Here is a 22,851-nt window from a genome sequence, read left to right on the forward strand (position 1 = left end):
GTGGGAGCCTGAGCAGAATTAAATCCCATAAATCTTTTCCCTTGTGTTAATAAAGAGAGAAGCTGATGCCTGTTGGCATTTTGAAAAAAATGTAATTTTCCTACAGGGCAAGTCTAAGAAGTTGTTCAAAACTTAAATCCATGTTGATATGCATGTATTATTTATGCCATTTTCTCTTAAAATTTTGATGCATTTTCCAAGTAGAAACTATTTCTTGTGGCGTTGTCAAGGCTGGGAATATTCAATTATTTTTTTACAGAGACAGAGGAGACCGAGATTCTCAACTATAGGTGCTAAAACTGATGATACAAAAGCCTTCAGCAGTGAACTGRCAGGGTAATTCGAGCATACTGTTTTGTGGCATCTCTTTAATTCAGSTGCAGAGTTCCTTTTTTAGGGTTCAGGTAGCTTTCTAGGAGACTTGCACTTAGAGAAATGGGATTTGGCCATGAAGGTGACTTGGAACTGGCCCTACTGAATGCAGCAATACTGAAATCCTTTTAGGAAGCTGAGCCATGCTCTCCTGGGTTACTTTTTGGAAATGGGGTATAACTCTGCTCCTTTGAACAAGTGCCCCAGAGCACTATCTTTGTCTTGTACAGCACAGAGCACGCTGTCAGCACAGTGATCACCTTCTGTTGTGTTTCTCAGGTCTGAGAAATCAGCTAAATATAAAGTATGCAGAGAGTATAGACTTCATCAGAAGTTGAAGAAATCATAGGGGCAGGTAAGTGCTTTATGGGTGGATTAATGAGTAACCTCTGCCTCAATTAGTCAATTGCTGCTCTGTGGCGGTATAATCTATGGGCTTCTTTTTTCCTATAAAAACTCTTCTTGTTTTCAGTCGGTCACTTAGCACCCAAGATGTCCATTGCCCCCAGTAAGCTGCTGTTCCTCCTGACGAGCATAGTTTGTGTTACAGAGCTTCTTGCTCTACCATCCCCTCTTCAGAAAGGTAGGATCCAAATTTGACATCTACCTTTAACAATTTTCTTAATAGTCCAGTTTTATGTTTTTAGACAGAGACAAATTGCCTAAAGTCCATGTTGAAAGGAAGGGACTAGTTAAACCCCTTGAGAATTTGACCCTGAGGGCTTGTAGACCTAGATACAGATAGCATTAAAATAATTTATCTGCCTTTAATTCTTTGCTTTTGTTCCAAGTCTGGAATTGACGGCTATCTTCTAATGAGAAATTCTTATGAAATTTTTGTCTAACTTTTTAATAATCTGAAATAAAATTGCATAAACATAATTTATAACTACCTAAATGGATTAAATCCTGATAGATTTACAGTAAGTTAATGAAGATCCTGGTTTGCATTTTTCTTGTGGGCTTCAAACAAAATGCAGCAAGTCCTGCAAGAATATCATGTCTTTTATTTTAAAATGCAGAATATACTTTTCTTGACCCAATTAATGATTCCATCATATAGACTTAATAATTTATAACCAACTGAAATGGAAATCGTAGACTGTTTGTATGACCTTCCCCCCCCACCCCTCTATTTTAAATTGCAGTATCTAGGAAAACAAACTTGTTTTCGATTAGATCTATTTTGGCTGTCAAAAGAAGCCTGGTGTCTAAAGCGTGTTAGTAAGTTGTGATCTCAAGCACTCCAAGGTATATTCTATAGACTGGTATTCTTTTGGTTCACTGTTCTGCCCTGCATATAAATGTGATTCAGGTTTATATATGACCAAAGTCTCATCTAACCAAAGACTTAGAAATTGGTCCTAAAATAGTCTGTAAACTAGTCTGGATTCCTTTGGCATATTAAAGATGTATTGTCACAGAAGATTTTAGTGTTACTCAAAATATAAATCTTGTGTATTGAGAGAATAGATTCAGTGTTAAAAAAAAAAAAAAGAATATTCTAGTTTGTGGATCTGATCTGTTCTCTAATTTAGTGTCAAAATCCTAGGATTTGGATCCTAGAATCCAATAAGAGCTAAATCCTAGTTTTTTATTTTGTGTCTGTGTCCTTCTTCCTCTCTCTGTGATGTAACTTTTCAAATGGTGAAAAAGATTGGGGYGCTGATGACTAGGGGGAAAAAAAAGATTAAATTCTAAATTCATATCTTTAGCTTGGACAATTTATATAAAAGATTAAAAAATGTGGCTCCTGCAGTGGCAGAGGGATAGCACTGACCTCTGCCACAGAGCATGCCTACCAATTATATGTTCCTAAAAAATAGGAAAAAATAAATCCAGAATAATCCTTCCTTTCTTTTTACTCCTCAGATCCGAAGTGTGGGCAGAAATTTCATGAGACAAAGCCGTGGAGTTACTTTAACCTTTTCACGCGCATTGTTGGGGGAAACCAGGTGAAACGAGGCTCGCATCCATGGCAGGTTTGCACAAGCAAATGTGGTTTTATTGTCAGAACAGAGCCCTGACTTTTCCTAGAAATAACAAAAGGAAAAAGCAGGTGTACATTGTGCTTGCTGACACTTTTGATATATATCAAAATCGTTGAGCTCCATCTTGCTTTTATCAAAAGCAGTGAAAGCACACAGGGCAGTGATCCTTTCCAGCCACAGAGAAAGCCTTTATATTTATCCTTGTTTCTGAAAGAGCATCTGTAGATCAGTCTTCCATAAAGAGGCARGGGTGACCCTTTCAGGAAAGACCTTCCTGCCACTGCCACCACCAGCACCGTGGACCATTGCCCTGCACTGTGAGTTTACAGTTTGGAAGGCAGGACCCTGTGTGCGGCTTGATGGCTCAAGATTGCAAACAAATAGTACAACAGCCATGGCATCAGGGACTGTCACCTGCTCTGCAGTGCTCCCAGCGCCCTGCCAAGGAGAAATGCCGAATGAACTAGTAACCTTTCCAGTTTGCTGGGTGCCTCAGTGACTTGGCATTTATTACATATATGTTGTTTCCATTTATGTCCCCAAGTCATGATTGAGGGGAATAACAAGGGATTTAGGACCTCTTAGACTCAAGAACTCCAAGAATGCCACAAAATTTTCTTGAAGTGCAGCATGAATTTTAACTGTGTGAGTTGTGTAAGAGTTCATGCAAGTTCTCTTTTCTTCCTTCCTCAAATGCAGTCAAGCAGATTAACTGATAAAGATATTATTTACTTGACTTGGGCTTTCTACGATGCAGGTTTCCTTGAAGCGAAGGGAGAAGCATTTCTGCGGAGGCACCATTGTTTCTGCTCAGTGGGTGGTCACGGCCGCTCACTGCGTCTTGGACAGGTAGGGACGTGATGCTTCAGGAGCTGCAGGTGCAGGGAAAGTGTGTCAGTTTGAAAAGTGTGTGTGTGTGACAGCATCCTCCTTGTGGGAGGTTACTAGAGGTGCTGCTCTTTCATTGGTCACCAACATTTTCCATGTTTTAACACAAGGGGAGAGAAAAAGCAAAACTGGTAAGGATTTCAAAAGTGGTGAAGGGTGAAATAGACTTCCCATATGGGGCAGAGGCTCATTCTGGGGGAGTRTAATGTTAGTGTTAAAGAAGAAAACCATAAGGGCTGGGAATGTAGTAGTTGGTATTTTTGTCCTGATTCTGTTAGGGTTTCACAGAGATTCTAGTTCCGTTATAGTTAACACTGAATCCTTGTACAGTTGTTGTTATTGTTCAGTTGTCCAAGTCCAAACTGTACTTGGAATTATAAATTATGGAATTATAATTCCATAATTGTACTTGGAATTATAAATTAGATCTATATCAGGTATGATAAGCAATCATGTCTTGGTCAAATTAGGCAATATGTGCAGAGTTTATGTTATATGTTTGAAACATAAAAGCAAATTTATATGGATTGCTTTTATATTCCATGACTTCACATTTTGATTTGTATTAGGAGCCCTCAAGTGGGATCCGCTATGTTTAAAGGCATAAACTGAAAAATGCTAGAGAAGTGGCATATCTCTCTTTCTGTTTTTTTTCCTATGCTTTGTTGTTTCCAAATCTTTCCTTCTCCATGCAGAAAGCAGTATGAGTGAATATTTTTAAATGCAGGACCACAAGCGGTTTCTTCCACAGACCACTGTCAGAGGAGCGTGGCTRAATTACATTTTCTTCTCGATCTTTTTCATATCTCAGTTTCTGCTGTAGGGGGYGTAGTCAGCTTGTTCTAACTTTAAACATTAAATGCTCTAAAATCTTAAGATTGAAGATATTATGCATCTTTCATGATTCATTGGAAAACGTATTTTCATTTCATTTTGAAGATTGTTTACTTGAAATTTTGTTTTGTCGTTTTATAGGAATTTACTTCAGGATTTGAAGATCACTGCAGGAGAGCATGATTTGAGGATCAGGGAGCCTGGAGAGCAGACACTGCCTGTTAAATATGTCGTTAAGCATCCAAAGTTTGACCCCAGGAGACCAATGAACTATGATATTGCCCTTCTGAAGCTGGATGGAGCCTTCAACTTCAGTAAGGCCATAGTTACCTGTGATCTTTTACAGTGAAGAAGGTAAAGCCTCCCTTTCTCCCAGATGCTGTGAAAAGTCTTGACACTGAGTTTATACCAATTTCTCAGCTACCGTATTATATAATTCAAATTTCCCAAGTAGTTTGCAGCTGAAGTATTTAACTTACTGGAGGTAAGTCAGGAAGATATATCAGCTGTATTTAATAATCTGATGGAGACTTAACGTCCCCTTGAAGAAAAAGGTATTGTTCTTCGTACGTAGAATATTAATATTTGGCCAAGTAACAGTGTAGGATGTTTTTGTTTGCTGTTGATCTGGAGGTGTATGTGGAGACTTCTGCATCAGGAGAACAGTAGAGCTGGTCAAAGGCAAGGTCAGAGTTCAGAGCATATCACAGTGCTCCCTGTCTCTGCACCCTCTGCTGTTCGTTCTCTTTTTCCCTCCTGCAGATTGCATGGAATTATCTTTAGTACTGACTGAAAGGTCTGTTTGGAAGCTCTAAGGAAAGAGAAAAATGACAGAAGAAATTGTTTCTGTTTCCTCAGCTATTTTCCAGCTATTTCTCAGATGTAGAGTAACTTTGCCTTACAGGCTTTTTGTTTGTTTGTTTTCTTTTGGAATGCTGTTCTTCCTCAGGTTTACCTGATATTGAAGTGCAGAGAAGAGTCCAAACTATAGAAATAATATGTTGCTCTTCTGTAGATTCAAGTTCGCATCACAAGGATGTTGAGAGCTGTTGTTTTGTTTTCTGATACACTATGCAGTAACAGCACAGGAAAAAATGTCAAAGGCCAGACTGTCTGGTCTTTGTGGCATTCTTCAGATGCCACATAAATGAGAATATTCCTTATCTTTGAAGAACTGGATGAGGAAAAAAAGCTTCTTTTTTTTTTTTTCTTTTTTTTTTTCTCCAGTATTTATTAAGCAACTCCATATCTATCTGCCACAGGTACATCAGTTTTGCCAGCATGTCTTCCTGATCCCGGTGAAAAGTTTGAAGCAGGATTTATCTGCACTGCTTGTGGTTGGGGCCGTTTGCACGAGAGTAAGCTACTGGAGTTGTTCTCTCACAGTGTCTGCTACAATCTTTGCTTCTTTATTTCTTCCTCCTCTTGTAATGGACAATGATTTCTACAACACTCCCATCTCTATGTAGCAGGCAGATGTTTTTGGCTCAGTGAAGTTCTCATGTTGGTTTTATTTATTCAATTTTAGATGTTTTCTTGAAAATTGCACCAAAACATCTTATTTCTGAAACTAAAAGCTTAAATGGGCTATGGACCAGGAGGAACCATCAACTAGGCACAGGAATTGTTTATGTCTATGTGTGAATTGCCTCAAAATAACTTACTGTAATATATGGACCTGTATTTAACATGGGAGACACTTTTAAATTTACTCAAGTAAAACAACTTATTTTCATGCACATGTAACTGGCTGTGTGACCATTGAAAATGTTCTCAAGCAGGACTGCAGCTCATATCTTTTTGTGCACTAGTATTAACATTAACTTTAACTCTTTAACATTAACTCTTTGGGGCAAATTCTTTTTTTGTGTGCCTGTGTTTCAGATGGTGTACTGCCTCAGGTATTATATGAGGTCAATCTACCAATCCTAAACAGTAAGGAGTGTTCAAGAGTATTGTCAACTTTAAGGAAGCCTATCCAAGATGACACTATTATATGTGCTGGATTTCCAGATGGAGGAAAAGATGCCTGCCAGGTCAGTTGAGGAGAGGGCCTTGTGTATGTACAAGTGTTTCTCAGACACTCAACATGCTGTGTGAATGAGTGGATAGATGTGCTGTGTATGGCAATATTTGGGATGTATTCATGYGGTGTGCAAATTCTTTAAGAAGATTTGTAGGGGGGAATCTACTTATAAGATGATCCCAGTTTAATTACTGCATGCATTGTACAACAGAGTCCTGAGAGTAATTGTGATTTGAAGGCCCTGTCTTTTGCAGTGTATCCCAGTGCAATAATATTTATGGCTTTCTAACTTCAGAATGTTACTAATGTTCTCAGAAGGAAGGTAAGAAAATATCGTCTTGATTACAGGAAGGAAAAGAAGCGAGATGAAAGCAGAGTGATTGTTCATCATGCATTATAAAATGAAATGGAAGAAAAAAGCTCCTTGTTCCATCTTTAATGCTGAAATAAAGCAGATGATATGTACCTTTGAGTCAATTAGTCTTCCTTTATAAAAATCCTGGCTAAACACAATCAAAAAGTCTTTCTTCACTTTTTTTAATGATTCATAGTTCATTTTGTAGGGTAGTTTTGACGCTATGGTCTAAAACAGAGCTCGAGAAACTCTTGGAGGCTGGCTCAATGTTGTGCACATGTTTTTGTGAGGAGAGCCGTGCTGATTCTAGGTTTGTGCTTGTTTTGTACAGGGAGACTCCGGGGGTCCTCTTCTGTGCCGCCGCAGGCACGGTGCCTGGGTCCTCGCCGGGGTCATCTCCTGGGGCATGGGATGTGCTCGTGGCTGGGTGAGTAACGAGAAGAAGCTACATTACAGAAGAGGATCTCCAGGGATTTTTACAGACCTCAGTGCACTGCTGCCCTGGATTCAAGAAAATATGAGTACTGGTAAAAAGTCTCAGAAATAATTTGTCTTCTGTACCAACTCTTCTGTCTCGTAATAGTACTTTTAAATTTAGGTTCTTCAAGGTTTGTACTTATATGTTCCCCATACTTCCTGGCAAAGTATTATAGCTTCTCACAATGCCTTTAAATATGATTGGTAATTGTCAAAAGCAATCAAATATTCTAAATTTTACACTCTGACCTCTGTCTGGACTATATATACAGACATATATATTTTAGTATTGAAGGAGTCCTTTTATCCAACCAGCCAACTAGCCTGGAACTTTGTTTTTAAACTTCACTGGTTGGAGAGTGTCAGAAAATGCATACACACCACTTGGAAATTATTTGCTATTTTTTCTCATATAAAATGTTTTGAATTGGACATAAAAGTAGGCAGGGAAAGGTGATGCTTTAAGAAGCATATTTTATCGCACTGCTTTGAGTGCTGCAGGCTACCTATGTAGATGAACAGGATGAGGATTCTCTGTGATTTCTAAAGTTGTAGAGCTGAAGATATAAATGACAATCTGTTGAGGGGCTGTTTTCTTCAAAAGATACTGGAAATTGCATTAAAATTTCTGAGGAATAATGGAAAACTGAAAAGAGCTCAAAAAGAAAAAAAAGAAATAAKCTTGGAGGGAAAAAAAACAACAAAACTTCCTATTAGCAAACTTCAATTTGTGACAGGAAAAAAAAAGTAAAAAGAAACACTTATAGTGACAGAGAACTGAAAAGGCTTTAGCTTCTGAAGGCCTTTTTGTTCTCAATGTAAAAAAAAAARAAAAAAAAAAAGAAAGAAATTATTTTTATTGAGAATTTCCAAGGAACACTTAGCCAGGACGTGGTTCCACACTGGGTTTCTCTTGCCTGCTCTCCGATGTATTTCTCTGCCACGCTGGTGCAGAGGACCCTGTCCGTGATGGCCACCAGGCTCAGTGTCCCCGTGTCACTGATGAGACGCTCTCAGTTGGGCTCTGCTGCCCTTCCCTGCCCTGCAAGTGCCCAGAGAGGATGGTGCTGCTCACGCTGACCAGCACCCTGACAATGCACCATTAATTCCAGCAGCAGCTGCTCCAAAGCTGCTTTATTCGAAGCCAGTGTTGTCTGAAGTTGTTTAAGGGCAAACCTAGCGTGTTGTGGACACAGGGTACCTGGAAAGCATTGGAATTTGCTGCGTTGCTGGCGGTGTGGAATTGCCATTTCACACTGATAAAAGCGAAGTCTATTGTGAATATAAAACCAAAGTAATTTATTCTTTTCCACCCCTTCTCTTTCCCGCTTGTATTTAGAACTGAAAATGAAAAGTTCCACAGGTGAGTACAATATTTTTAACATCTACATGCATCAGAGCTTGAATAATAATTTTCAAAAGGACTGTTGTGTAATCTAKCAAGTGAGAAACAATTATAGCGTGATTCATCAAAATACAGCAAATATATGTTTTAAGTGCACATTTTCTTTTTGGTGTAAGATGATTGCATATGTGTTGAACCTGATTTCTGCTATTTCATTTTAACTCCACAATGCAGCATTTTGTAGTGCTCAGGATGGCAAACTCCCCAGCAGTGAAGGAGAATTACATTTTCCTGAAAGTCCGGAGCATTTCTATCAAAACCACCAGTAAGTAGACAAAATGCAGTCTCTCCAAGAAACAGTTCATGGTAACTGTGAGCTCTTATTTTGTTGCAGCTTTTTGAACAAGAATTCCTCTGTCATTCCAGATTGTGTCTATGGACTCTGCTTGCGCCAGAAGGGAATTATATATTGCTTCGTTTTTCCCACTTTGATATAGAGTCAGAAACATTTTGTGACTATGATTCTTTATCAGTCTATTCGGAAGATGACAGGCTTGTTGGTGAGTTGCTGAAGTGATGTGCCACTGCTAAACCCAGTGACAACACTGCACTTGATCTTGTGTTACTCTCATTTTCGTCTTGAATGAGATATTTTATATGTGTGTATATATATACACACTTGTATGTATATATGTACATGTGTATATATACTTGTATATGTACATATATATGTATATATACATATATACATGTATATATATAAAAAATAAAAGACAAGAGGATCGGAGGAAAAAAGAGTGGAAAAATGGAAAAAATGCTTTGTAGGGAACTTTCTTAGTGCATGGCTTGCTGGTGTCAAGCATTTAAAATTTTAATACCATCCAATTTTGGTTGACGGCTTAATAAAGCATATAGAGGAAAGGACAGGCAATTTCCTTTTCATTCTTTTATGATCTTTTATAACCAAATACTGGGTCTGAAGATTTACAGAAATAGTACTTGTAGATTTGTCAGATTCCTAAAGATATTGAATAGTGATTGCTCTCTAATAATGTATTTCAGGGAAATTCTGTGGAGAAGATCTTCCATTACCTATTTTGATTGGCTCCAGTAGTGTAAGGCTAAAATTTGTGTCTGACAGCAAGAATAATGGAACTGGGTTTTCCATGACCTACACAGCTCTTGCACCAGACACTCTTCCTGGTAAGTCTAAGTAATATACCTGTCTGCCATACTGCACTCCTGAGTGGTGACCTGAGAAAAGAGTTCTTAAGAAAACGAGTTGGAGGAAGCTCCTATGCTTTTTCTATAGAGAAGTGTAACGGAGAGACTGGAATGCCAGAAAGAGTTGGGCATTCCAGTTGATGCTTTTGAAAAAAGCCCTCCTGTACTTGTTGTCTTGTCCTTAGCTTTATGTCAGATTCTATCTCCTTCCCTGTCTCCAAAGACAGATGGCATGTGGGCAAGTTAGGAAACATGCCCTGCTCTTGCCTGGCCCTGCACAGGCACCTGTATCTGCAGTGTCCTAGCTGCAGCAAAGGAGGAATGCTACAGCTGTGGGTCAAATCACTCTCTGCCTGGGAACAGAGATGAAATATTTTCATTGCATGTTTTTCAGGCAGAAGGATTTGGCTTGCTCTTCTATACCTGTYCTCTTTAACCTGTGTGAAAGCAGCACAATATATTTTTTTCTCTGAATTGTGTGTGTGTGTGAATGATTTAATAGGAAATCACTGTGTTTCCATTTTTGTTTGCCTTTGGATTTACAGATTCTGGCTGTGAGTCCTTAGCTGTTCTTTTTGAAGAAGGAGTGCTACAAAGCATGCACTATCCAGAGCACTACAGCAACCTGGCAAACTGTCAGTGGGTTGTTTTTGCTCCAAAAGATCATGTAATCAAGGTATATTATGAGCTCTTCTTTTATCTACAGAATGGAAGGGGGTACTCTTTAGTTAACAACATGCAAATCATGCAGCTAAGGAAAGCAAGATCTAGCAACATAACCTTGAATAAAACTGGTGGATGCAATTAGGAGAAATTACTTTTCTCCCTGAAAGACAGATGGGTTTTGGTTTCTCCTTTATATTATAGTAAAATAGGATTTCTCATTTTAAATTTTATTATGAGAAGTTCTTCTGGCAAATGTAGTGTGCTGCATATCACCCCTGACAGGTCTGAATTACACGAACCCCACATTCTAAAGGAATCATTGGAAACACTAAAGACTGATAATAAGTCTTTGAATTTCTCTYTTGAAAGCTTTACAGACAGATTTTTTTTTCTTGAAAGCTTACCTATCAGTCTTTTGAAGTAGAAGAGAATGAAGATTGCTCTTACGATGCTGTGACTGTGTACGAAGATGCGGGAAAAGAGGAGGAAATAGGTTTGGCTTTTGATTTTCCACCTAACATGCTGATTTGGGGGTGATCCATTACTCAGTATTTCCACTACCTCTATTTTGTGGTGTAAGATCAAGTAGACTAATCTCTCTTTAGAATCTCAGATGATGTCTGAGTACCTTGAAAAATACTTGCATGCACTGCTTTTTCTGTTCTGCGCACTGAATCAAATACTTATCTAACAGCTTAGATATGTACACACAGGTAACGCACAGCTTTGTGTGTTTGTAAATACGATATGATATGTAAATTCTATCTGAAAAATAGAAAACAGTCCTTCAGGCTCAGTCTTTTTATCTGCTCCTCTGTTATGCATAGTTATTTTTTACTCTCTATGACAGCTGGAGTACAATGAATACTGATTGCCTGCTACTGGAAGAGAAAATCATGTAAAAGTGCATTTTAATCTGCTGTGATTTATTTATTTATTTATCTTTAGCTACGTCTTGTGGATTTGCTCTGCCAGCACCTGTTCTGAGCTCCTCTGATACAATGCTGATTGTCTTTCACTCTGACGAAACAGAGGCCTTTGGAGGATTCAGAGCTACAATCTCTTTTGTTCCTGTAGCAGGTAGTAGAAGTAACTTGAGAGTTTGCCACTTTGAGGCAGCACGCTGGGTTCTTCAGTGAATCTGCATTTTGCTTTAAGAGATTCTCATCTAGGAAACTTTTCAGTGAAAGGACTTTGTGAACCTATTGAAGATCTAGTGAGCGGTAGAGAAAAGTAGTGACTCTCCCCTAAATCTCAGAGATTTGTGTCATAGCATTTTTGTGCATTTTAAACTGTGCTTTAACCATCTGACGATATAATAGCACAGATTCCTACTGTAGGAATCTAATCCTTCCACAGAAATGAACATGGTGTTTAATATAAAAATATCACTTGAGACACTCTATTAGCATCTTCTCTATTTTTGTTTGCTAGATTTAAATATTTTTGATTCGAATAGTGAAGAARAGCTTAAAGATATGGATATGACTGCAGAAGACATACAGATTGAGACAGGTGAGTCAATGTGGGCTAAGTTTTCTTCATGAGAATACATAACAAAGATGCTGTTTTCTCCAATTATCTAATAAATACACTCTAGGTTATTTCTCAAGACCTTTAATTAAGAGATGTTGAGGAAATAAGAGGATAAAAGATAGTCCTTGTGTTTTAGCTTTAAAAGAACCTTTTTTTTTTTTTTTTTATTCCTTAACTTGCAAAGTCATTTACAACAGTGCGCTAACGTTATTTCAGCCTTGATGTCATTTTAAACATACCTGCTGTGGTGAAGAAAAATACAAAGAGTAGGGGGTGGTTGAAAATGTCCAGAATTTTTGAATTTACCTTTGTAATTCTGGTACTTAATGGAGAATAGCTTAACTACATATTCATTGTACACTTGAGCCCAAAGCTTTTGAAACTATATGAGACCTAAAAATACTCATTTGTAAGCAATTGTTTTCTCCTTAGTAAAGCTGTGTTTTTGCAGAGATCACCTCCTCTTGCTATCTCTGAATATTTAGATCTTTTGCAATGTGGAAAGTGGGGTTTAGGGAAAAAAGGGAGGGTAGCTTGCAGATTGCCTTGTAGATGGGCTATTCCTTTTCTAAATCTCCTGAAGATTTCTTTGCAGTATAAATCCTTTCTGTTTTAGGTAATATTTGTGGAATACCTTCAAATCAGCCCAGGTTCCTCTTCAGTAGGGTAATTGGAGGTGAAGAAGCTGTACCACACTCATGGCCTTGGCAAGTCAGCATACAGATTTCAGATGAGCATGTCTGTGGAGGAGCAGTTCTTGCCAAAGAATGGGTTGTCACAGCTGCTCACTGCTTTGGATCAAAGTGAGTGTTGTGGTGGGACCCCTTCTCCACGATGGTCTGTGGTTGCACTGAGCGTCTCTGCTCTGTGGTGGTTCTGACCAGGGTGGCTGGKGTGGTTACCGTTACTTAAAGCTTAGACTGGCATAGGATATTTTTGCTCCCTGCATACATACTGCAATCACAGTGGTAGTAAGTTATTTCTATAGGATTGATCAGGTTTAAAAGGTCAGGTAAAATTTAAAAGCATATRTTTAACTTTGCAAATTCAGAAAAGATTGTCAAGGTATTCAATCTGTAAATAATTTGGACTTTAAAATACTTTCTAATATATTGTTAGGTTGCTGAAGGCAAGGTGGCCTTACATGCTTATTTGCTGTAGGACAGCATTATTCTTTCAGCCAGGATTGGCCCTCATGGTTATAAGGTTCTCAGGTTCCATGAAAGCTGTTCGACCAGCTCGAGAAGGTACCTCCCCCTACTTTCTACTTTCTTTTTTTTTTTTTTTTTGAGGGAACCATACAGAGACTTATGGACGGTGGTCACGGGACTTCATGATCTTGCAGAGCAAGAATACAGACAGGTATTGTAAGTTATGCTTAATAATAAAATGCAAATCCATCTTAAACTATTTTAACAGTTATTATCTCAAATAGTTTTTGTCCCAAATCATCTCAAATCTTCCCAATGCAACAAATTGTTACTATCTTTAATCTTCATTTGCACCACAATTTTTCTGTACCTGGCAATTGTACCAGTACAGAACTGTACCTTCACCAGCAATTATGTCCAAAGCTCAGTATCCAGGAAATTTAAACATTTCCTCCTTTTAAGGCATCACATATATGACTTAGAAACACATAAAACTAAAATTCTTCAAACCTCAGATTTCAAAGTAAGTCATAAAAGGCTGATTTTCTTGCTTTCCTAGAAAAGGACAGTAAAGCAGCTTATTATACATCCCAGTTTTAACAAGACCACCATGGACTGCGATATCGCCCTTGTGCGGCTGTCGGAGCCCTTGGAATTCAACCGGTACGTGCAGCCCGTGTGCCTGCCAGCGACGGACRGGGCGGTGCAGCCCTCGAGGCTGTGCGTTGTCACCGGATGGGGCGCCCGCCCGGCAGGTAGGCAGCTGTGGGAGCTGTATCCTGAAAACTGTCTTGCATGTTGTAACATCAGTCTTGTCTGTGCCTGAGTTCACGCAGAGCTCATGTGTTAAGTCTTTGCCTGTATAAGCCAGGGGCCCCGGAGGTATTTTTCATCCTTCATGTTTGTGATGGTAAGCGAGGCAGGTATGGTATCTTGAATTCATGCTTTTGCTGGCTTCTGAGATATCTTTCACTCCAAGACAGAGAAAAGGGGAAAAAACTGCATCAGCTTGAGGTCCCCATACTGGTGTTGGACACATGTCAGAGCTATTACGTAAACCTTGCCAGTAAAGTGACCCAGAAGATGATCTGTGCTGGGTTCCCTCTGGAAGAAGGCAAGGATTCATGCACAGTAAGTTGCACACATCAACTTTGTTTTCTGCCCATCTGGGGTATGATTCTGCATGGGTTCTGAAATGGCAAGTGTTAAAATGTCAGTAAGAGCCATGCTTTCCAAACCAGCTGTATCTGATTCACAGAGAAGTGAGTCTTAATAGTAGGGTTTAAATTACTCATACTACATAAAAAGGTACAATTCTTGAGTAATGGTGAGCTTCTGTCTTTTTCTAGCTTTTGTAAGTATTCAGATCTAAACACATGGACAGTTGCAGCCTGTTATAGCTGAAATAATGTTTAAAAAAAAATGAGGAGTGATGTTAGCTTGTAACAAGAGCCYTTTGTCCTTGTATAGGGTGATTCTGGTGGCCCATTAGTTTGTCCTTCAGAAGATGACTCTGGACTTTATACCCTTAATGGAATCACTAGCTGGGGCTTGGGCTGTGGAAAGAAAAGCTACCCAGGAGTATATGCCAATGTTGGTGCTTTTGTTGACTGGATCAAGCAGAGTGTTAATAGTAGTGGTAAGTATGGAAAAAATAGTTAAGATAATCCTTTTGATTTTGAGGCCTTTTGTAGGGTCTAACACTTCCTGAAATTCCGGCTCTTAAGAATATCCTAGCTGAGTGCCCAGAAAGAGGGAAGTCCAAATCAGTAGTCCTTTCTGAAAATGTTATTTCTTCAGGATGTATTGTTCCTGTATTTACTACATTTCTCTTATTGATGAACAGTACTTTGCCTCACTGCTGCTTTGCTCGTGGTTAGGAAGAGTGAACTGATGGTCAAGTCCTTTTTGACGAGCTTACTGAATGTTTTTGTTTGATGATCTTTGTGAAGCTTACCCTGTTCTTTTTCATTTTTGTAGATCTTCCCATTTTTGGGGTGTAACTGTCAAAGCAGCAGTTCTGCTGGACAACATTGTAAGACACTTCCAAAGCACAAGTATCATTGAAAGCGAAACTTGGTGAGAGTGTATTAGTTCATGCTTGGTGAACAGATTCCAGTGTAGCTGATTCTTGCTTCAGTGAAGTTACTGATTTACATGAATGGAGACTTTGGCCTTAAATGTGTGTTCTTGGGGCAGACATAAGTTACTTGAAATCTTCTGAAAGTCTGACTGTTTTAAAAGAAAGGAGAGGGGAAGATAAACTGCCATATGTCAAGCATGTCCTTGAACACCGTGCACAAGGGTATAAAATGCTGCAGGTATGARATGAAATAAGCACCCATGCAAAACAGGACTGACAGACTATTATTAAAGTCAATGGGAGCATTAGCTGTGGCTCTGAGAGGACCTGGGCAGTGAYGATAGTAGTGAATCCATGAGGAATATGAGAATATTGTGTAGAGATTAGTGATGTGAATCAACCYAATTGTTGGGAAAAGGGTATATTTTAATGCATCTAAGTGATAGTCCTTGTGGGCCTCATCTCACTGTTTTAAGTGTTAAAATACTCTCACCAGCTGAGAAACCTGGCCACTGATGCCTGTAATAATATGGTGACAGCTGCTCCAGCAAGGAGGCTGAATTGCAGTGCAGTGTAAAATACTCATTTTTCTGGCTCTTCTGTATAGTTTTTGCTTATTATTGAAGTTATCAAATGCAGAGAAGGCATTACTACTGTTGCAAGAGAGGGTAGTAGTAACAGAGATGGCACCTCCAAAACTGCTCAGGCTTTCATTAAGTAATGAAAACAATCTGTGTTGGTTCCTAGTTTAAGAAATACCTTGCTGTTCAAATGGATAAAAGTGTTTGGAAATGCAAGCATTCCAGGTCGAGAGCTCTGGCACCATGCAAAACCTGAGAAATTTCTAATTAAGCTCTAGGTATAGTTAAGCAGTGCTGTGTAATGCACGCACTGTAAACTGAGCACACTTAAAGGCAAATAGCAGTTGGCTTAATGCCCAAATGGTTGCTTACACAAGAAGTTGTGATGACATTTTCCAATTATCTTTGCAAATGGTGCTGTGCTGGGTATTAGTGTTTGTAAATGCATTCGGGCCTTTTGACTCCATGGCTGTTTGTCTCAAAGGTTTTAAAACAGGAGCGGGGTGGGAGCAATGCGCTTACAGGTGTATCAGTTGGGCTRCTATCTTAGATTATTTATATATGATTTGATTGTTAGGATGCTAACTTTTTGCTGGGCTATATGATGTTGAATTTTCATATTTCTCCTACTGTGGCTTTACAAGTAGTCTAGATTTGTTTGTTGTGTCTTACCTGTCTTCATAAGCTGCCAAGACCTTTCAGTAATGTAATTATGAAATGTTTTGTGATGCAAATGCAATCTGATTAAAAAATAAAAAAATACTTCTGATGGAGTTCATATAATGGAATYGTATTTTATATTTTACAAAATCAAATGTCTTGTTACTGTCTTTCAGGAAAAGTAAATAATCTCTGCTGGGAGACCTAGATACCTATTTGCTGCTACCAGAGTCTCTGCTGCTCATGCTTGAGAGTGCAGCACATTCTATATAYTTTTAAAACTTGTTATTTATGCATGTGATTTACAAGACCTTGGGAAAATAAAAAGAAGGAATTTGGGACTAAGAAGCTGGCATTAGTACTGTGTGTTCAYGCAGCTGATCAGTATACATACCGTGATGTTTTGCAAAAGTAATTCTTTTACTGTGCAAAAGATGCAAGGATGTGAAAGCTGTAAGGGAGCTGCTTACACCTTAGAGTGTATTGCGTGGCTGTTCGCTGTGTAAGAAGGGCATTTGACATAAACCACAGTGGATTATGGATGTGGTTTATAGGAATGGATGCTAGGGAAGTGCTTCTAGACAAAAAGAAGTTATGTGACAAAARAAACTCAGGAGAACTTTAAAAAATGTATGTATACAACAACAGTTTTGTACCCAATGATTAGATCCTGCTTCCTATGTAGACAGTCATCCCCACCCCAGCCCACTTGAATTACTTGCCAGTTGCATGAGGTGTTTGTTAACTCCACAGTCAAAAGGTGTGGTACTACTTTCAAAAGCAAATCAGGTTCCCCAAGTGCTTAAAACTTGGATAAAAATCTTCTTCTCCTGGCATGCAATATTGAAATGTCTTTTTTTGTAACATTGTATGGAAGCAGCAAAGACTYGTTGCATTGCGTACTGACACTATACTTAACAAAAAATTTAGAATTAAAAAAATACATATTCTTTAAAAAGTACTGCTCTGACCCTGGGTTCATACAAGCATCTGTGAGCAATAGCTTTCTGCTGAGGAATGGTCTGCATGCATATGTGCATGCATGGGTGAGCTAGCACTCCAAATGCATTGCCAGTGATGGACCCTTTAGATGGCGTTTGCAGGTTACGTTTTTGTAACTTCTGTTGGAAAGAGGAGATCTTCGTCACAAAAACAGAGACTGCATGTTCATTGTTAAAGCAGGTCCCAGGATAGGACTGAAAAGCGAGTAACTGTTGCCTGAAATCTAAATTCTGGCCATGTAGACTGACATCTGATGTTAGAAACACTGTTGTTCTTGGGCTTTACGGCATAATCTTCTTGGAGTCACTTGTTTCATAATTCCTTACTGAGTCACCTTCTCCTTCTCCTGCCTAGGACAGCAGCTTTCTGCAGTGTGCGTCACACCGCTCCTGGTTGCCTGTGCTCCCGTGGCCTCTCCGGGGAAGCCAGAGGAGCAAGAGCAGAGCAGGCTCGGAACTTCTTGGGTGTCATWCCTCAGTGTCAAGGTATGTGTGCCACATGTTTCCCAGGTTCTGCAAGACCCCTTACTTGCCTCTTCCTTACTCAAAGACTGAGCTGTGATCATGAGGGTAGGTTAATACTTCTTATCAAAAGTGCTGCTGTTAATTGCCCAGATGGGCAATTATTTGTCATATTGCGAAGTACCTTAAAAGCCCACTGTAATATTAGTTTAAAAGCACACTAAAATTCCAAAATACTGTGAGCTTGGGGATAAATTATGAGAAATAAGAATGTTTCTTTTTTCTATTACTTTTGTTCTTATGCTCCTTAGTTTTCAGAGAGGCCTAGTGGCTTTTTGCCCTGTGAATATATGGTGGTATCACTGAGGAAAGCTGCTGCCAGCTGTACCATTACCTTATCGTAAGAAAATGCAAGGTCATAGCACCTCAGTGGGAGAAGATAATACCTGAAATTATGGAAAATGAGTTGTTCAGGCCTGGAGTTCTTCAACTTTGATATTCTGAAGGTAGTGGTCATCTATAACATTGACTTAAAGAGTTAATTTACTTTGGCAGAGATATAAGACACCCCTCAGCCTCTCTGTTTTCTGCAGCCTGCATAATACAGGAGTGCATTACATTTTGGTATTGATTCTCTTGCCTTTGAAGTCAGATGAGAAAAAACAGTGATATAAAAGAAGGATTACAAGAGAATGGTKCTTGTAAACCTTTTGGACTTCCATAATCAGTAACACAGAAAAGTGGATACATTTTTATGTCAGTTCTTTCTAGGAGTCATAATATAAACATTCCAAAAACTAATACAGCAAATGCATTATTTTAGTTCCTTCTTGAACCACTGTCTATAACTTGGCACACTGGGAAACTACTCCTGGCCTGCTTTCCCAATAGATTTGATCAAGTTTTCATTYGTTTATTTGTTTATTTTTTCTTCCTTATAAAGAAATTTGCATCCTGTGGGCATCCTTTTATTTTAGATAAACTAATCTGAACCTAGTGGCATGGACATGGACTTCAGAGACTTGTGCTTGGCTTCTGTGTGTCACCAACTCTGGCCTCCTATTCTGCAGTCTATGGATGCCATAACGATGTTTAGTCCCATGTTTTGGTGGGGAAAGCATTTGGAAACCCATAGATACCAAATGGTATGTTAGTATGATAGTTTATTGTTGTGTAAAGTTTTTGCCCAGTGGATGGAGAAGAAAATAGGAAATAATTTCTTGACCCTTTTCACTAGTTAATTTTACTGTCAGCTGTCTGTTTGACAGTATTTGGCAACATGGACTGTGGACTGTACTGCAACGTGCAATCCGGGGAGAATACAGCAAAGCAAAGGGCAGAGCGCTGCCTCTCCCTGGTGCCCAAGCTTTGCAGTCCATGCCTTACTTTTAGCCCTGCTTTTGTGCAAGCTTAGTGGCCTTTCATTAGGCTTTGCAATGTGTTTGTGCATGAAAATCAGTTTTATCTGAGCACGCTGGCACAAGCTGACAAGGCACAAGTCTTCCTCGCTTGCGAGCGGTGCTGTTAGACTCGAGGGGTGTGTGTGGCTGTGCCTGGAGCGCTTCCACGTGGGTGTCCTTACAGGAGGGACTGTGGCGAGCAGCGGCGACGGGGGCCGCGGTARGGGGCTGCGGCCGGTGGGGAGACGGTCCCGGTGCCCGGAGCGCGCCTGCCTCGAGGCCGTGGCTCGGGCGCCCTTTCGTGCCTCCGGTTTGCGGCTCTGCAGGGGGCGGGCCGGGGCGGGCCCGGGCGGCGGGAGCGGCCGCAGCGGGAGCGGCCGCAGCGGGAGCGGCGCCGCGGACATGGAGGCGCTGGCGGTGAGCGCGGCGCGGGGCGAGCGCCGCGGGTCCCTCTGGCCCGGCGCCGCTGACCGCCGCCGCCGCTGCTGCTCTCTTGCAGGTTGCGCCCGTGGCCATCGCCGTGGTGGTGATAGCGGTGTCGGCCGCGCTGCTGCTGGCCCGGGGCGCCGGGCGGCGCAGCAAGGGCCCCCCCGTCACGCTGCGCGACCCGCAAGCCAAGTACCCGCTGCCGCTGCTGCTCAAGGAGGTGCCGCGCGGCCGTTGGCGCGGGCGGGCGGCCGTTGGTCGGAGCGGGGCGGGGGGGGGGGGGGGGGTGGGGGGGGGTGCGGTCGCGTGCGCCGACCGTTGGCCCGGGGCGGGCGGCGGTTGGGGGTCGCGCGCGGCCGTTGGCTGAGGGAGGTGACCGTTGGCGGCCGTGGGTCGCGGGCGCTCCTGGGCTCGGCGGCGGGGGGAAACCCGCCTCGCCCTCAAAGGTGGCTGCAGTGGGGACCCCGCAAGCAGGTGGGTCTGCACGGGGCCCCTCTAGGCACGGGAGGAGAGAAAGAAAAAGGCACCTCCTGTTGGTTTGGAGAGGGATTTTGAAGTGACCTCATTCGGTGTCTTGCCTTTTTGTATTAGGACATCAGTCACGATACTAAGAAATTCCGTTTTGGGCTGCCTTCCTCTGATAATGTATTGGGATTGCCTGTAGGTAGGTACTGAAACATGTCTCTATTTAAGATTTTGGGATTTGTYACCTCTTTTCATAGGTCTGATTCTTCTAACTTCTTTCTCCAAGCAAGATGGGAATTTAGTGCTCAGCAGAGCAGGGAGTTAAAAACTGTATCTGAAAGCTACTGTACCAGAGAGAAATGCTAAATTTCACTGTGGGTCATGGTATCGTTTGTGTGCACTTTATTCTTGTGCTAAATTGTGTGATATAGTTTTGGAGTCAGAGTAGTGAAGCTGAGCTGGGACCTGAATTACCAGCTAGTCAGGACACAAGCGGGATGGTGTCTGTTCAGGTTTTTAATGCTGCTTATTTGTATTCTGGTTTTGGTCTCTGGTGTGCTCTGTTGTTTTTGTACCTTAGCTGTAGTAATTAAAATAYCTGGCGGGTGCTTATAGTAGTGAGTTGTGCACCCCTCGATGAGAAAGAGCAATTCTTCTGCCTTGGAAGCTTGTAAATAATGTGTGCAGAGCAATGGGGAAAATATAACTACTCTGTGCAAAAGAACCTGCAATATTCCAGGTGTTTTATGTGCATGCATTATATACTTCCCCCTTYGGCTTGCTTTCTATAGCATTAAGTTCATTTCAAACGAGGATTGGCAGAGTTTCCTTTCCTGTGTCCTGAAAAACAGGTGGCACTGAACCTTGAACCTCAAATTAACTATGTGTCTGTGTTAGGGGCAAGTCTCCCTTTTTGATCTCTGGATTTGGCAGATAAGGTAGGCCTGTTTGTGCTGTACCGTGCCTGACAGCTTTGCTTGCTGTCTTGCAAGCATCTCCAGATCTTCCTGTTTCTACCCTGAGGGCTCATCTTGCATGCTGTGCCTGGCTTTCTCCTGGCTTGCAAGGGAAAGTGTAATTGGCCTGCCTGTGTAAACAGACAAATAGTGAATTAATGTAAGAAGTGCTCCATAGTGCGTGTTTGCGCTTGTCCCAGGCTTATTCATAAGAATGTAGGAGTAAGATGCTGAAACTTGGTACAGACCGGATTACTCTCTGGGGATTTTAGCYTTCTGCTTTTTACCAGTATCAAAGTCTAGACAGTGCTTGTGAATGAGTATCAAACTTTTTGTATCACTATTTTCTTATAAATTTCCTACTTTCTAGTGCTTTCAGAATATGTGATTCTGTAACATACTAGYGCTCCTCTGTTTTACCGTGTTACAGAAATCAGGCTCTTTCTGAAAAAAGAACAAGAGCTGGACTGATGCTGAGTAGTCTGGGTAGCAGCACCAATCCAAATCCTGCATTTTCATTAATTAAATACCAAATCTATTTATAGAATAGAAAATCCCACAAAGTAGGTGCTATAAGGATGTTATATGGTTGAATTTCTAGAAAGTTTTGTGCTTTCTACTGACTGGTTACTTAAACTGGAAAAAAACATGGAAGTTATGGTTATTAATAGATTGCTTTAATGCATAATACACAGTAAGGGAACACAAAACAATATGGCTATATCATTTGGGAAAAGCCAAACTTGTCATGCCAGACTTTTTTTTTTAATTATTGTTATTAGCTAAAGGAGCCTTTGGATCACAACTAATGTCTTTTAGGGACAAAGGTAAGAGGCATATACTATGCACTTCAGTAATTTGTTGTGGCTAAAGAAAAGGATCAGCCCTTTGGCCCTTTGGAGGAGGAGTGTGTGCATGTGCATGTATGATATGTCCTATGATTATGATGGTTTTCATAAATCATGGATTGTGTAGCTATTTACATAAACTTTTTTCTGCCTAGATTCAGAGGCTAACAGATTTTTGATATAGCTTTTATATTGTAAACAATTTTTCCATCATTGCTTATGTCTAAGGTGTTAAAATACCTGTTTTTCTGTCCTGTTTCAGCCCTTTCTTATCCCCTAGGTCTGAAAAAACCTTGAAACCAGGGGATGAAAAATAGATAATCAGATTTTAATTCTTTTTCCTTAGGCCAGCATGTTTACCTCTCTGCAAAAATCAATGGTAATCTGGTGATCCGAGCCTATACCCCAGTTTCCAGTGATGAGACAAAAGGTTATGTTGATTTAATTATAAAGGTAAATTTTTGTTTCCTTTAGTGTATAGATAAATTGCTAGATTTGMTGACAGTGTAAAGATGCAAAATTGCAGAGGAAGAGAAGGGAAGTATTTTATTTCAGTGAAATGTAGAGATTTTTTGGGTGTTCTTTCACATATGGCTTTCTGGTATACATTACCCATGAAAAATACTGCAAGAACTTTCCTAATATTTTTCTGGCAAGAAAATGAATAGCAATCACTTGCCCTTAATCTGTCTGTGCTGCTCCTAATACYTATTGCTAATAGGTTGCTATAAATGGGAAACAGATCAGTGAGACCTGCTGTCTTTCTGACACTAGTCAGRTTACAGTTGTATGTCTGAGCTTAGAAATTCTCCTAATGCCGTTATTGATAGTAGTGGTGTGATATAAATTAAAGAATTAAAGGGTYTCTTGATAATAAGCTGCCATATTTATATACTCTCCAATACAGATGCACGGGAAAAGTCTTTTAAGCTAGCAAATGTGGGATGCTTTGATCTCAGGATTTATAGGTTTCCTAATCCTTTTGCAGGATTGAGTTTGTCCTTAGGCTTTTTTCTTCCCCCAACTGTTGTTTCCTCCCCTTTCCCCTTTCCCCTTTCCCCTTTCCCCTTTCCCCTTTCCCCTTTCCCCTTTCCCCTTTCCCCT

General features: G+C 40.4%; 2 protein-coding genes across 3 annotated transcripts in view; both read left to right on the forward strand.

Annotated features, from left to right (window-relative positions):
- The first annotated feature begins 705 nt into the window (after positions 1–705).
- On the forward strand, positions 706–15,040 carry OVCH2 (ovochymase 2). The gene is made up of 22 exons (XM_026041191.1): positions 706–727; positions 845–955; positions 2,245–2,354; positions 3,121–3,212; positions 4,227–4,399; positions 5,348–5,443; positions 5,970–6,121; positions 6,798–6,993; positions 8,283–8,306; positions 8,523–8,613; positions 8,715–8,848; positions 9,351–9,491; positions 10,058–10,188; positions 10,578–10,671; positions 11,127–11,258; positions 11,613–11,693; positions 12,331–12,517; positions 13,007–13,076; positions 13,425–13,620; positions 13,845–13,996; positions 14,336–14,504; positions 14,846–15,040. Exons 2-22 carry the CDS (start codon positions 865–867, stop codon positions 14,866–14,868), a joined length of 2,535 nt encoding a protein of 844 aa, XP_025896976.1. The 5' UTR covers positions 706–727; positions 845–864; the 3' UTR covers positions 14,869–15,040.
- A 4,412-nt stretch (positions 15,041–19,452) lies between these two features.
- The window catches only part of LOC112948813 (NADH-cytochrome b5 reductase 2), an 18,763-nt gene continuing 15,364 nt past the window's right edge, over positions 19,453–22,851 (forward strand). For both annotated transcript variants that reach the window (XM_026041115.1, XM_026041114.1), the window contains exons 1-4: positions 19,453–19,469; positions 19,552–19,698; positions 20,070–20,142; positions 22,094–22,200. In XM_026041115.1, the coding sequence (XP_025896900.1) occupies positions 19,455–19,469; positions 19,552–19,698; positions 20,070–20,142; positions 22,094–22,200 (342 nt within the window). In that variant the 5' untranslated portion in view covers positions 19,453–19,454. The remainder of the gene's footprint in view (positions 19,470–19,551; positions 19,699–20,069; positions 20,143–22,093; positions 22,201–22,851) is intronic.

The sequence above is a fragment of the Nothoprocta perdicaria genome, unplaced genomic scaffold, assembly GCF_003342845.1.
Source record: "Nothoprocta perdicaria isolate Ctin4 unplaced genomic scaffold, notPer1 scaffold_28, whole genome shotgun sequence".
NCBI classification, from domain to species: domain Eukaryota; kingdom Metazoa; phylum Chordata; class Aves; order Tinamiformes; family Tinamidae; genus Nothoprocta; species Nothoprocta perdicaria.